Below are 13,361 nucleotides of genomic sequence, written 5' to 3'. Positions count from 1 at the left end.
GTCAAGCGAAATTTACTTGACACAGTAGGTTTTGATTCTTATACATGAAACACTGACTTTACAAGGTTCTCAGAAATGTGGAATATGCGCTATCCTGCAGTGAGATTGTAGACCCTTGAAAGATACCATTTGAATTACCCTTAGATTTTTTTGGATTGCCATGTTTCAGATGTTATAATTTCATATTATTATCTATAGTGTCTTAGATGATTTTAGATATTAGATTTTTGGCAGGCTTTTTATAATCTGAAAGAAATCACTGTCAAGTTGCACTTTACTGGTTTTTAGCCAGTTTTGGGAGGAAGTGAGGCTATCTTAAAATGTACACTTTTAGTTTTTAAGAAGGCTAGCTATAATAATCTTAAAAGGTTGGGCATAGGTTTACCTATGCTTAATCTGTAAAACCCAAATAGGATTATTAAATGGTATTTGTCAACATGTTTAACCTACTCACTTTTTTTTACTCTGAAACTTTCAAAGTTATTTCTAGTACACATTTACCTAATTAGGAGTTCTCTTCTACTGGTAAACATTCCAAATTGTCATGCAACATTTATGCTAACAGATTTTCCTCTAAAAATTATACCCCAGGGCTTTCCATAGAATAAAGAAAAATTAAATGGGTGAGCACCTTTTTCTTTTTGGCACAGTTTACTTTGTGACATCCATTGCTCCCTTTTCAATAATACATGTCTTATATTGCTTAGCTGAGAACCACACCCATTATGAATATTTTGTTGCTATTATTCAGGGCATTTGGACTGCATTTTGACAATTGTTATTGATAAAAGCCATATTTCCCTTACTTTCCTTTCATAAAAGATATTTGGTTTTTGAATTAGTATAAATCTTATATACAAATTCTTCACATTTCTTCTATGGTATTGGTTTGCAGATTGAACTGATTTTATGACATAAGTGTGATGGTAAATGCTTGCATTGCAGTATTTTCCATAAAAACCAATGCCTACCATAATTCTTTAAAACTGTTCAATATGCATTCTGAGTTGAATTTATAAAACCTATAAAGTGAAAATACTGCAAGTTTTAAGACAGACCCCTTCTTCCCTAGTTGCAATCTTTTAAAATAGTGTATCCCAAGATGAAAAAAAATTCCATGGATGACATGCACACTTATATTGATTAATTTACACTATATGTCCTGTATTTTGTCACCACCTCTGCTTTACATATAATTCATCCCTCTTATTTGCCTGCAGACTTTTGCAGTGCCTTGTGATATTTAGAATCTTTTCAGGTTTTTGCTGGAAAGAAAGTAGTGTTCTAAAGTTTGAAAATGGTAAATATTGTACTGCTGTCTCCATGGTGACTGCAGTAGTTGGGTTAACATATATGTTATGTATACATTATGTGTATGTAATGTGTGTGTAAATTTTAAAATACATTTTAAAAGTGAATTTGTGCAGAAATGAAGAAAACAGTGTTATTCAAATCACTGTGGGTTTTTATTTAAATTATTTTCCCATAAATATTTGATTCAGATTATACATTTTGACTGTAAATATTTGCTAGTTTTTTATCCAGGGGTTTTGCATCATTTTATAATTTTGCTAATTCACTTAATATTGCTGTTTTCATCTTTACTGAGGTACATGCAGCTCTGTCTCCCCAGAAATAAATAACTCTTAAGGCAAATCCCAGAAACTTCTTCTTAGTTAACAAAAAAGAGTACTATATAAAAAGGGCCTTCTACCCATTTCCAAAAAAACACACAAAACTGTCCTTTAAATTCTCTGTAAAAGAGCGAAAAAAATGTACTTAACCATTCTGCTTGTAAAGTTTATTTGGGAGTGGGGGGGAGTGTAAATCTGTATGTCCAACTACCATGTATACTTCTCAAAGTGTAAGTCAAATGAATAGTACTGTGTCTCCATTATGTGGCAATGTGAGCATTTCATCATGAAGTATCTGATACTATGTCTGTGAAGTCTGGGTGTAACATCCTCAGAATATGAAAACAGTATTGGTGTAAATCCAATGAAAATAACCTTGTGTATATTTATAACAATCTTGCATCTCTATTTAAGGTAATTTGCTATAACAAATATCCATTCTGTTTTTCATCTCTTTCTTCACAGTTTTATATCAAGCATGAATTCTGATGGTTTGACAACAAAATTTTCTGTGAAAGTTTAAAAGGCACTTTTCTGCTGTGAGTTTTGGATTGAATGTGAAGTGTTATGTACATTCTGATGGAATATATCTTTTTAGAACCACAGATTTAATTCCAGTCTGATTACTTTTATCTACCTTGCTTTCAGTGCTAGTTATAGGTGTACAAGTAACACTGCCTTTGATTTTTCTTTTCTCTTTTGCTGTGATTCTCAGTATTCTTTCAGGCTGTAAATCTGATCTTCCTCCTTGTGCTATCCATTAATTTGAGATGAGGGTCACCATCTCTTTGCTACCAAGTTATGTTAAGTTACTACAAGACCCATGTATATGCCTCTATGAAGTATTTCTGGGGATTTGGGAATGGAGCCTGGAGACACAAATGTAGCTGGTGACAATCCAGTACTTTGTTATAGGAGTTATAAAAGAAATTGTTGGAAAATATCCAAATTAGGGAGTCCAGGGCCTATAGCTTGGTATTTTTTAAATTAGTGATGCATTTCTTGTCTGGGTACCTAACGGGATATATGTTGAAATTGGTTTACCTACCTTAATGAAGTATTTGACAAACTGTACAACAATGGCCTATCATTCTACTTATTAGCATACTACTAGGTACTTGCAGTGATGTTTGTTACCTTTTAATTGAATTGTAGTAGGTGGTAAAGGTTTTGTATAACTGCTTATCTAATATCTATAACATTTATGGAGGCATTGACTTTCTTCTTTGCTATCTTTTATGAGTGATTAAAAATTTCCCCCTGAAAACTCAGCAAATGTTTATAAACCAGATGTTCTTATTCACAGTTGTTTACTCTCTAACATCTCTGCATATCTTGAGGTAGTTTTAGTCATCATCTGTAAGTAAATGTCTGAGGTATATTTGCCACCAGTTTTGGATTCAATTGTTTAATCCTCTGGTTCTGAAAACAGGAGATATTTAAGGTGTGTGCAGACCATTTTTCTAGAATAGTTTGTTCCTTTATGAATATGTAGGTCATTGGGTACTTGGTTTTTCTCCTCTGTTTAGAAAATGAATCTGAAAGGGAGAGGAGAGTGTGTAGAAGAGGTCATTGACTAGGTTAATGTAATCTTTAGCACAGATTTTGAAAAATACAATCCAGATTGTGGTGACACTCAGACTTGGTAAATTCCTTTGGAGTGGGATTAACATGAAAATTTTATGAAGCCATATACTTTCAGGTCACCCTGTAAATGATCTTTTTATGTGAAGAATGAACACAAACATTGACCAGAGGCCTTGGCAGCAAACAAAGGAAGGACTCCAGAGCCTAGGATAGTAACTAAAGTGTACCAAGATTATTTTCAACTGAAATAGCTAGAAAAGTATGTAAACCAGCAGCGCCCATTGTACAAGGTTGTCTTTTCTTTTCTTAATTATAAAACCAAAAAGCAAGAAGGGAAGAGAGAAACTGGGTTGGGGAGGGGGAGCGAGTTAACCCTAAAGCTCCTAAAGGTGTGTTTTTCATCCTTTCAGATCTTCTTTTCTTCCCACTAAATGTAAGAATTATGAATGAGGTTTGTGGTCCAGAGCATACCCTCAGTAGAAATAGTGACTATTCGAAAAGTGGGGTTCAAGGTCTGTCATGCTCAATCACATATTGCTGTAATTTTTATCTGAATATTAAGCATGTAGACCTAGTGCAGCATGGGGGCCACTCAGGAATTATGCAATCAACAAACTTTCATGCATAATTTACTATTGAAGTATGCAGATCTTCAGCGACTTTGCTACACTTAACATATGGCTGTTTATGTGAATTCTCCTTTCTTCACTGGGGAAACGTAGCATTATATAGAATGTTGTGAATCTTATTAATCCTTTTTGTCATTAGTTATTTTGCATTAGCTTTGTTTTGTTTTGTTTGTAAACTAAGTGATATACTTTCCGAAGTTGTCTGATTTGGGTTCTTTGAAACTGCAATTTTAATTTCATTTGTACTCAAGCATTGTAAGTATTTTGTTTTGTTACCTGGATTTTTTTAAAACAGAAAATAAAGGCTGTGTTAAATGAGTATGTTATCTTATTAAATTGCCATCATAGTTACCTCATTCATGTAGATTTAGTTGGTCTTTCATTTAGCAGATTAAAAATGTTTTGCCACATAGATTATACTGGCTGAGAAAACTAATCAAGTTGGGTTACCTATTTTTAGCTCTAACAAATTTTTAATTGAGCCTCTTCACACTTTCAAATGAGTCATAATTATAACACTCTCATTTGCCCAGTACTCTATTAAGATAAATTTGCTGCTATCTGTACTTCACAGGGAAATTTTGAGGATTAGAATAATTAAAGAACTTGATGATTCCTGTATCCAAACCCAGGTCTGTCCAAATCCAAAACTTCCAGGCCATACTGATTCTCAGATGTACTACATGCATAACAATCCAAGTATACTTAAAATAATTTCTTAGTACTTATTGGGATATGTACACTTTTTACATGCCTTTCATGAAGTTATATTCAGCACTTGTTTCATAATTTCAGTAGAAATATTTGTTTATGGATCCAGAATATACCTTTTATGCAATGTTATTAAGGAGTATTTCCTTTCATATTGACAATGTCTATGGTCCACCTTTAGACCCAAAAATATGTGTTTAGAATGCTCTGTCTTTCACTACATACCACAGTGATTTTGGAAACTGTCAAATGGATCAGACCAGTTGTTTATTTGATAATTTGAATAAAAATCAATGATATGTTTTTGTTACGAGCCCTAGAAATACTAAATATTAGATTAGAATTCATTAAGCATCTTTTTTAAAATCCATTATATTGATGTATTGACCCAGTAATTCTTAAATCCTCTCCTTAAGGTTCATTTTCTCATTCACAAAATGAATTGGTTGTGAGTATTAAATGAGATATGTAAAGACAGCTCTTGCTGCCTTACTTGCCAACTGAATTGTGGTGACTTCCACATTAAATTCATACTTGGGAAATCTGAGGCTGGTTTAGAAATATGGATGCCTTTTGAAGTCTAACAAACAAATCTTGCTTTCTATTCTACCTTTGTGAATTTGGGGAAATTGCCTAGCTTCCCAGCCTCTGTGTTTTCATCTGTAAAAAGGGGTTGTTTCAAGGGTGAATGAAGAAACCATGTGAAAGGCTTAACACTGTATGAAGAGGTCTTCAAATAGTTCATGTAAAAATGGAATGAAAATGAAATTTTTCATAAAATTTTAAGCCCCCTTATATAGTAAGTTTGCTGAAATGAAGACAGGGATTTTAAAAATTATGGGCATCAACTTATTCATTTTGCTCCACCAATCTGTACTAGAAGAGCAGTGATTCTTAAATTTTGTTCTTGTTAGGTGCTATCGAGTCAGTTTTGATTTATAGCAATGCCCCTGTGTACAACAGAATGAAACACCAGCCTGTCCTGCACCATCCTCACAATTGTTCTTATGTTTGAGCACATTCAGCCATGATGTCAGTCCATCCTGTAGAGAGTCTTCCTCTATTTCACTGCCCCACTACTTTACCAAGCAAGTTGTCCTTCTCCAGGGTACTGGTCTCTCCTGATAACATGTCCAAAGTAGGTGAAACTAAGTCTCTCCATCCTTGCCACCAAGAAGCATTCTGACTGTACTTCTTCCAAGACAGATCTGTTCTACTGGAAATCTTCGGTACTTTCAGCATTCGTTACTAACACTAGAGTTCAAATACATAAATTTTTCTTCAGTCTTCCTAGTTTGATGTCCAACTTTCACATGCATGTAAGGCAATTGAAAATACCATGGCTTGGATCAAGTATACCTTAGTCCTCAAAGGAAGCTCCTTGCTTTTTAGTACTTTAAAGAGGTCTTGTGCAGCAGATATACCCAATGCAATGTGTTGTGATCTCTTGATTGCTGCTTCCATGAGCATTGAATGTGGATTCAAGCAAGATAAAATCTTTGACAAATTCAATGCTTTTTCTCTTTAACATGTTACCTATTGGTTCAGTTGTGAGGATTTGGGTCTTCTTGACATTGAGTTGTAATCCATACTGAAGGCTGCAATACTTGATCTCCGTCAGCAAATGCTTCACATCTTCCTTAGTTTCAGCAAGCAAGTTTGTGTCATCCTAAACTTAACTTACATCAAAATCACATAGTGCTTGTGGAAACAGATTTCTGACTGCATATCTACAGTTTCTGATTCAGAAGGTCCCAGGGTGAGGCTTGAGAATTTCCATGTCTAACAGTACCCAGGTAGCACCCTATTTGGTACCTTTATCCCTGGTATTCTTCTCAAGGTCTCTGGTTCAAAACTTGGTCAAGAAACACTAAGTTGAATGGAAATGTGTGCAGTCTTTCTAAATGGGCCCTGGAAATACATTTTCCTCTTCTCCCTCACACCCCAGCTGAATGTTTTTACCAAGGAGAATACGTGCTTTGGAGGGGGACTCTGACTGCCTGCATGCCAATTTTTTAGTCAGAAAAATGTTTGAAATGAGACTGAGAGTGACCCTGCACAAAGTGTATAGATATTTGGCCCTCAGCGATCTCATATATCTTCAGAAAGGTGAAAGAAATGACTGCTCTGTTTTGTGTCCCACGAGCAATTAGCAGTTGCTTCGCTGCTAAATAATACTGCTTTCCATCAATTGATACAAGAGATCTACAGTATCTGCCATTTCTAGTTTTTATGGTCTTCTATTTGCCACATCCTATCTCTGCTACCAGTTCTTGGATTAGTTAACAATCTTTTGATTATAAGTAGTTTATACCCAACTCTATCTTAAACAAAAAGTCATAGTAATACAGTAGGACTTCAAAAGTTTGTAGAAAACATGGAATGAAAAGATAAAGGAGTGGGACTTTACATGTAGATTTGTGTGAGTGTATGTTTGATAGAGGATATTTGTACGTGGGTATTTTACCCATGCTGCCAATGTGTCCACAAATATAGTAGAACATACAGAGGGCCAAATTTTGGAAACCTTCTGGACATAACCAAACAACTTGAGGGAATGAGTCACTGAACCTGGGGTCTCAGAAGCATTCGTTTCACAAAGACAATGTTCTTTTTTTAAAAAAAAAACATTTTATTAGGGGCTCATACAACTCTTATCACAATCCATACATATACATACATCAATTGTATAAAGCACATCTGTACATTCTTTGCCCTCATCATTTGATCTTTTTTTTCTCTTCTTTTTTTACATTTTATTAGGGGCTCATACAACTCTTACTACAATCCATACCTATACATACATCAATTGTATAAAGCACATCAAATACAATGTTCTATATCCCATTTTGGTAAGTAGAGAATGGGATCATCCCCAGTTAGGAGGAAAGAAGCGTGATGAAGATCAGATTCATGGAAACCATCCAATGGACCAAGCAAACATCAGTCTCCACAAACATCAATCTCAATGACCTTAAGACCAGAATATGGTCCTCAACTAACACTATCACCTGTTCTGAAAATGGATTGAGTGGAAGAAAAATGTGGAATGAAAACTCAAAATCATAAAAACGAGGCTTACTAGTTGGATACAGACTGGTGGAATCCCTGAGACCATGTCCTTTGTTACTCTCTAGGCCTGGAACTGAACTTATCCTTATGACTCAATTTTAAGCCAAACTAGCTCAATAAAGGAAATAACAGCACTAGAGAGCTATACCCATCTTAGAATAATTAACCACTGGAGATCAAAAGAGCAGCATTCACTCAAATACAGAGTTCAGAAGGGTTAGGAAAGCAGAAGGAATGAGAACAGAATACACAAGGGGGGAGTGGAATAAGTGATGTTACATTAAGGGGATTACAATTAGATGAAACAAAATGTGTATGAGCTGTTGATTATAAAATTAATGATATGCTCTGTAAACCACCTAATTCACAATAAAAGTGTTTTTTAAGATAATGGAATTTTTGTGGACATTTGGAAGCCCTGTTGTAGTAAGGAAGCCAAGCACAATATGATTTTAAACCTGATCCTTGAACACAGAACTCCTTATATCTACTCCTCTCTGATAATTTGCATTTTTATCTTTTTGTAGACTGTCATAGTTTCTGTACCTGTGGTGGTAAAATTGACTGCTGGCAGCTTCCACATTTTAGACCTAGAGAAAACTGGTCTAGTCCAATTCCAAATTATCCAGAAATGAAATTCTGATTGACCCAGCTTGGATTAGGGGCCTACCTCTGACCTCCTCTATCAACTGTTTTAACTAAGACCCTCTAAATTGGAAGATGGAGTGCCAACTTCTAGAAAAATGAGTCTAAACAGACAACCATAATGTTAGAAAACTTCTGTTCCTTCTTTCATTCCTTTAAGCTACTGTCCTCTCTGTTCATTGCCTCACCATCTCCTGTTGACCCAGGTTCAAAATTATCTAGGGTTTGTTTTTTTTTTGCTTGTCACTTAAATAGTGGGCTCAAGTGTGAATATTTGCTTAAAATGCTAGGTGGCAATTTCTGAGACGAACTCGCACAATTCGTGTCACATGGTTATTTTAAACAACGATAACACAGTAATGACAGGGAAAATCCAAGTATAAGTGGACCCACGGTGGTCAAACCCATATTCTAGAGTCAACTGTTCTGATTCTTTCCCAGTATGGCTTGTTCTGTATTATTCTTTTTTTCTTGTATTATTCTTTAATTTCTTATTTTGATGAGTTCCATTATGAAGCTAGAAGCTTTACCAGCATTTGCATCCTAATCAATGGTTCTCAGACCTTATTTGTCTTGACCACTCTTGAATTCTTCCTTGATATTGAAATCAACTCAATGGAAGTGAGTTTGGAATTTTTTTTCTTTTAGTTTGTTTTGGTTTGGTTTTGGCCACTATCTCCATGCCAGATCTGACTTATCATTATTCCAGAACAGGAAATATCTTGTTTTCCATCTTACTCCTTCTCCGAGTGGGCCCCAAAAGTCAGTTCTAAGATTGTTGTTCCATCAAAATAACCCGAGAAGCACGCTGAAAATAGATTGTTCAAAAGATTATGATTTTGTACTCCTGAAATTGGAGCTCTTGTAACTATTCTTAAAAGGCACCTGAAAGACTGAGGCTTGGAAACGAAGGCCGTAACCCTAAGACTATTCAGCTCAGTGGATACCAGAAAAGTCCAACTTGTAGTTTAATGTCACTAGTGCTTATCTCTATGGACTAAAGAGATTCTGAAGGTAAGGGACATTCTGCTTTACTGTATTACATTGGGAAAGTAAATGTGTTTCTTTATTCATCAAATGGGTCCAATAACTCTTCTTCAATGAATACCATAACTATAAGTAGGTTGCTTCAGAAATGTTAGCTGCTATAGTTATTACAGGAGCCCTGGTGGCATAGTAGGTTACCATCAGACTGCTACTCACAAGGTCAGCAGTTTGAAATCATCATTGGCTCTGAGGAAGAAGGATGAGGCATTCTGCGCCCATAGAGTCTAGGAAATACACATGGGTAGTTCTTATCTGTTCTGTCAGGTTGCTTATGAGCCAGAATTGACTCGAATGGCAGTAAATTTTATTTTGTTTCGTGCGTTTTTCATTAACCAAAATGTTCTCAAGGGGAAAATTCTCTCTGTGAATTTTAGCTTGCTGTAATTCAACAATCAACCCACTGTTTATTTTTAATGATACAGCACTCCTCCCAAACATCTTCATGAATTGTGGTAAAGGGATTGAAGCAACGCAGTGATGCAGGAGTTGAAGTCCAAATACTAAAAACCTATTACCTTATGACTCTGCGCAAGGGCTGACAGGGATGGTAGTCCTATTCCTCAAGGGCATCTTGATGCTTTAGAGGAATAGACAGCAACTCCGTGCATGCACCGCCGTCTGCTTTCCCTCCAATCAGAAAGCAGCAAGGTTCCCGAAGGAGGGAACTGTTTCACCCCCATATAAAGCAGTGAAGGAGGGGAAAGTTGGCTAGAAACCCATCATTTTTTTTCTCCCATCCCCTCCTGACTCCACTCTACATTATTAGTTCTCTACTAAATCCAATCTAGTCGCTGTTCCTCCCTGCTTTTATTCCTTTGCTTCTTAATCTTACCCCGCCCAGAGTAGAGTTTTCCCGTGTAGTGCGCACGCGTCTGTTCCCAGCGTTCCACAGCGCTGCCTAGCTTATCTCTTCTGCCCACTGACGAATCGTGGGTGTCTCAGGCTTCCGAGGGTTCCTGGGGAAGCGGTACCCTGGAGCAGTGCTTCCCGTGGACCTCCTCAAGTTCGCGCGCACGGACTTGCGCCAGCTGTCACCGAAGGCAGCTCTAGCGCCCAGGGGCCCACGCCTTGCTGCCGCCAAGGGCTCCGCCGCTCAGCAACCACTACTCCTACCCAATGCCTTGGGTGCCTGCTCAGCACCTACCACCGCCGCCCCCTCCGCTGCCCGGAGCCCGGGTGTTGGTGGATGTGGGAGCGGCACTGCCGCGGCTCTATGGCGACTACCACACAGATTGGGTGTGTGGCAGCCAGTGGAACGCCATGCTGGGCTACTTGTCAGCACGGTACCAGGCTTCTGCATACCCTGGTGGCGACGGCCTGTCGCTGGTAGTCATGTTCCCTGGGGTCGTGGGTAAGGACTGGCTGGCCAAGCGGCAGACAGCGCAACTGGCCGTGGGACACATGGGCAACAAAGGCACCCCTCAGGCCTGAGCCACTGCCTAATGCTAGCACTCATTCGCTTCCGGATCAAGATGGGGGAGGGGCCAGATCTTACCGCACCCTTCACCAATACCCACACAACTAAATATTTAACCTTTCAAACTTAACCTGCCTTTCTTTTCATCCACGCACCCCATCAGCTAACCCACCTGCCTAACCCTGAGAATATTTATCCCATTAACCATGGATGCCATCCCTTCCTGTATACCTAATATGCCTAACCAAGAATAGCCTTGCCACCCCAATCGACCCCTTGCCTTCTCTTACCCAATTGGCCCATCCTTAGGTTTTCGCATAATTTAGTCAGAATTTTCTTTGTAGCCTTACCTTTCCCAGCTGCTGTCTTTTGCCATAAACTGAAATGCCTTTTTCCCAGACCTATTTTCAATTGCCATCTATCTTTTCTATACCACTTTTCAACTTCAAGTCAAATCAATAAAATAGATATCAACTGATCACCTTTTTCTACAACTCCCCTTCAGACCTACTCCCTAACATACTTCTACTTCCTGCCTTAACCTAAACAAATAAAACTGCCACTGTTCATCAAGGGGTTGAGACATGTGTGACATGATTCCTGCCCACGGAAAATCAAACATATGAACACCTGAAACATTTATTTGATGATATCTCTATGTAATTGTGTAGACAATAAATACAGTACTTATTGGGAGACAATCACTGGGCTAAAATGTCTAGGGAAGGCTTCCCTGAATACAAAGCCTTTAAGGATGGGTTAGATTTCAATGGATCACAAGTTAGGGTGGAGGTTATTTTGAATTAAAAATGGAAAAATGAGAAGAAACCCAAAAAAGGAATATCAAGTTTGTAAGGCTCCATGGACAGTTAAATCCATCTTCTGCTCTCAGTGGGGCCTGTGGAACTGCTTGGCAGTGTCCTTGATTCTTGGCATCATAGATATTCCTCTGTTGCTTTCCCAGACTCGTAGGTTTCAAGTGTCTATGTATTGAGAATAGCAAGGCTAGAGAAATAAAGGAGTGGGCAGGAAGAAGAAACAAAGTAGTACCAAAAAAGTAGTACAAGAATGGATAAGATGAAACTTCAAACTCCCAAAGGTCTTCAGAATGCTGGTAGATAGAAGACAGATCACAGAATTGTGGGAATCAAACTAAAGAAATTACTCAGGGTAGAGTAAGAAGGAGGAAGAAAGATGAGAGGCAAACACCTGCATAGAGAAGCTTACAGTGGTCCTAGAGCTTGTGGTTAGAGTCCAGTCATGTTAGACTCCTTATGCCCACCATCAAATCATCACCGAGGTTAGATCAATTATCGCTGTATCTCATTAGATCTATGAAGCAGTGTTTTTTCTATGTCTCATACAAGTATGGAGCTTTTTCAAATTCATAAAGCAATGGAATTGAAAGAGAATAAAATTTTTCCACGAACTTTTTGAAGCCCCCTGATACTCTTAATGAGTGCTCAAACATGAATCCTTACAAAACACTATTGTGAGTCACTCATTCTCATACTTGACTAAACTTTTACCTGGCTCCTACCTGAAGGCAAGTTCAGGATATTTATTATTTTTGTTGTTCATTTATTGGATGTTTTCTATAGGCTAAGTACTGCGAGGACTCCGGTAAATAAGAGGATCCCTGCATTCAGAGAGTTTGCTGAAAGACTGAATAGGAAGTTGTACATACAGTGTGCTAATTGCCATAGTCCACCACCACATGTTCAGTCTATTTCAAGTCAGGGTGACCTAATGTGTGTCAAAGTACAATTATGCTCCTAAGGATTTTCCATGTCCAATTTTGTAGTATATTGCCAGGCTTTTCTTCCAAGGTGGATTTAAACCTCCAACCTTTCAGTTAGCAGCCAAGCACATTAACACTACCCTGGGATAGTTGCTGTAATAGGAATATCTAAATGATAAAAAAATGTAGCCCCTATAGGAGGCAGAAGAGCTAGACACAAAAATGTTTTTGGTTTCTTTTGTACACATTAGTCAAAACATTTTGAGCACATAACCCTAATATACATATATAGGCCTACTATATAGGCCTACTAAAATTATTGTCATACTTTATCACACAATGTTTCATGTTTAAATTCCATCAATCCATTAACATAAGATGGGTTGAATAAATACAAATGTGAGAAAGTATAGTAAAAATAGTCGAATTTTGATGAATAGTCAAGGGTTGAGTGTACAAAAAAATTCAGCATTGCCATATGTTTGAAGTGTTCTGTACTAAAATGTTAGTGGGTGGGGGAAGAAAGAGGGAGAGGGAGGGGTGGAGGATCCCAGAAGCCCTCTTCAGTCTTTAGTGACACTGTTTGGGGAGTGTATAAATCTTAGTCCTTATGTAAGAGTATAAGAAAAGTCTTTGGTGTTTCCATTTTCTCCATAGTGCCTTGCATATTTGGAGTATAGGATATGTTTTTCTCCCTGAATGACTACAGTAAAACTACTGATCACTAAACGTGATCCTAAGAGAATTAATTGTAGATGTGTGTCTGTTAAAAATTAAAGTGTAAATCTTTAATACAGGGTATTTTAGGCCAGATCAGAAATTGAATGTGTGAAATGTTTTTAGATGTTGTTAATGTGTGAAAATTTGTGATATTCTCT

The 13,361-nt window shown here is 37.4% G+C and overlaps 1 protein-coding gene across 1 annotated transcript in view; it reads left to right on the top strand.

Annotated features, from left to right (window-relative positions):
• Positions 1-10,248: 10,248 nt before the first annotated feature.
• The window catches only part of FAM120C (family with sequence similarity 120 member C), a gene marked incomplete at its 5' end in the record, with an annotated part of 57,524 nt that continues 54,411 nt past the window's right edge, over positions 10,249-13,361 (top strand). Inside the window, 3 exon segments of the mRNA XM_075538374.1 lie at positions 10,249-10,451; positions 10,453-10,748; positions 10,751-10,810. Of these exon segments, the coding sequence (XP_075394489.1) occupies positions 10,249-10,451; positions 10,453-10,748; positions 10,751-10,810 (559 nt within the window).

The sequence above is a fragment of the Tenrec ecaudatus genome, chromosome X (genome assembly GCF_050624435.1).
Source record: "Tenrec ecaudatus isolate mTenEca1 chromosome X, mTenEca1.hap1, whole genome shotgun sequence".
Lineage (NCBI taxonomy): Eukaryota > Metazoa > Chordata > Mammalia > Afrosoricida > Tenrecidae > Tenrec > Tenrec ecaudatus.
Note: the sequence above shows the minus strand (reverse complement) of the source record. Positions and strands in the feature narration are given on the sequence as shown.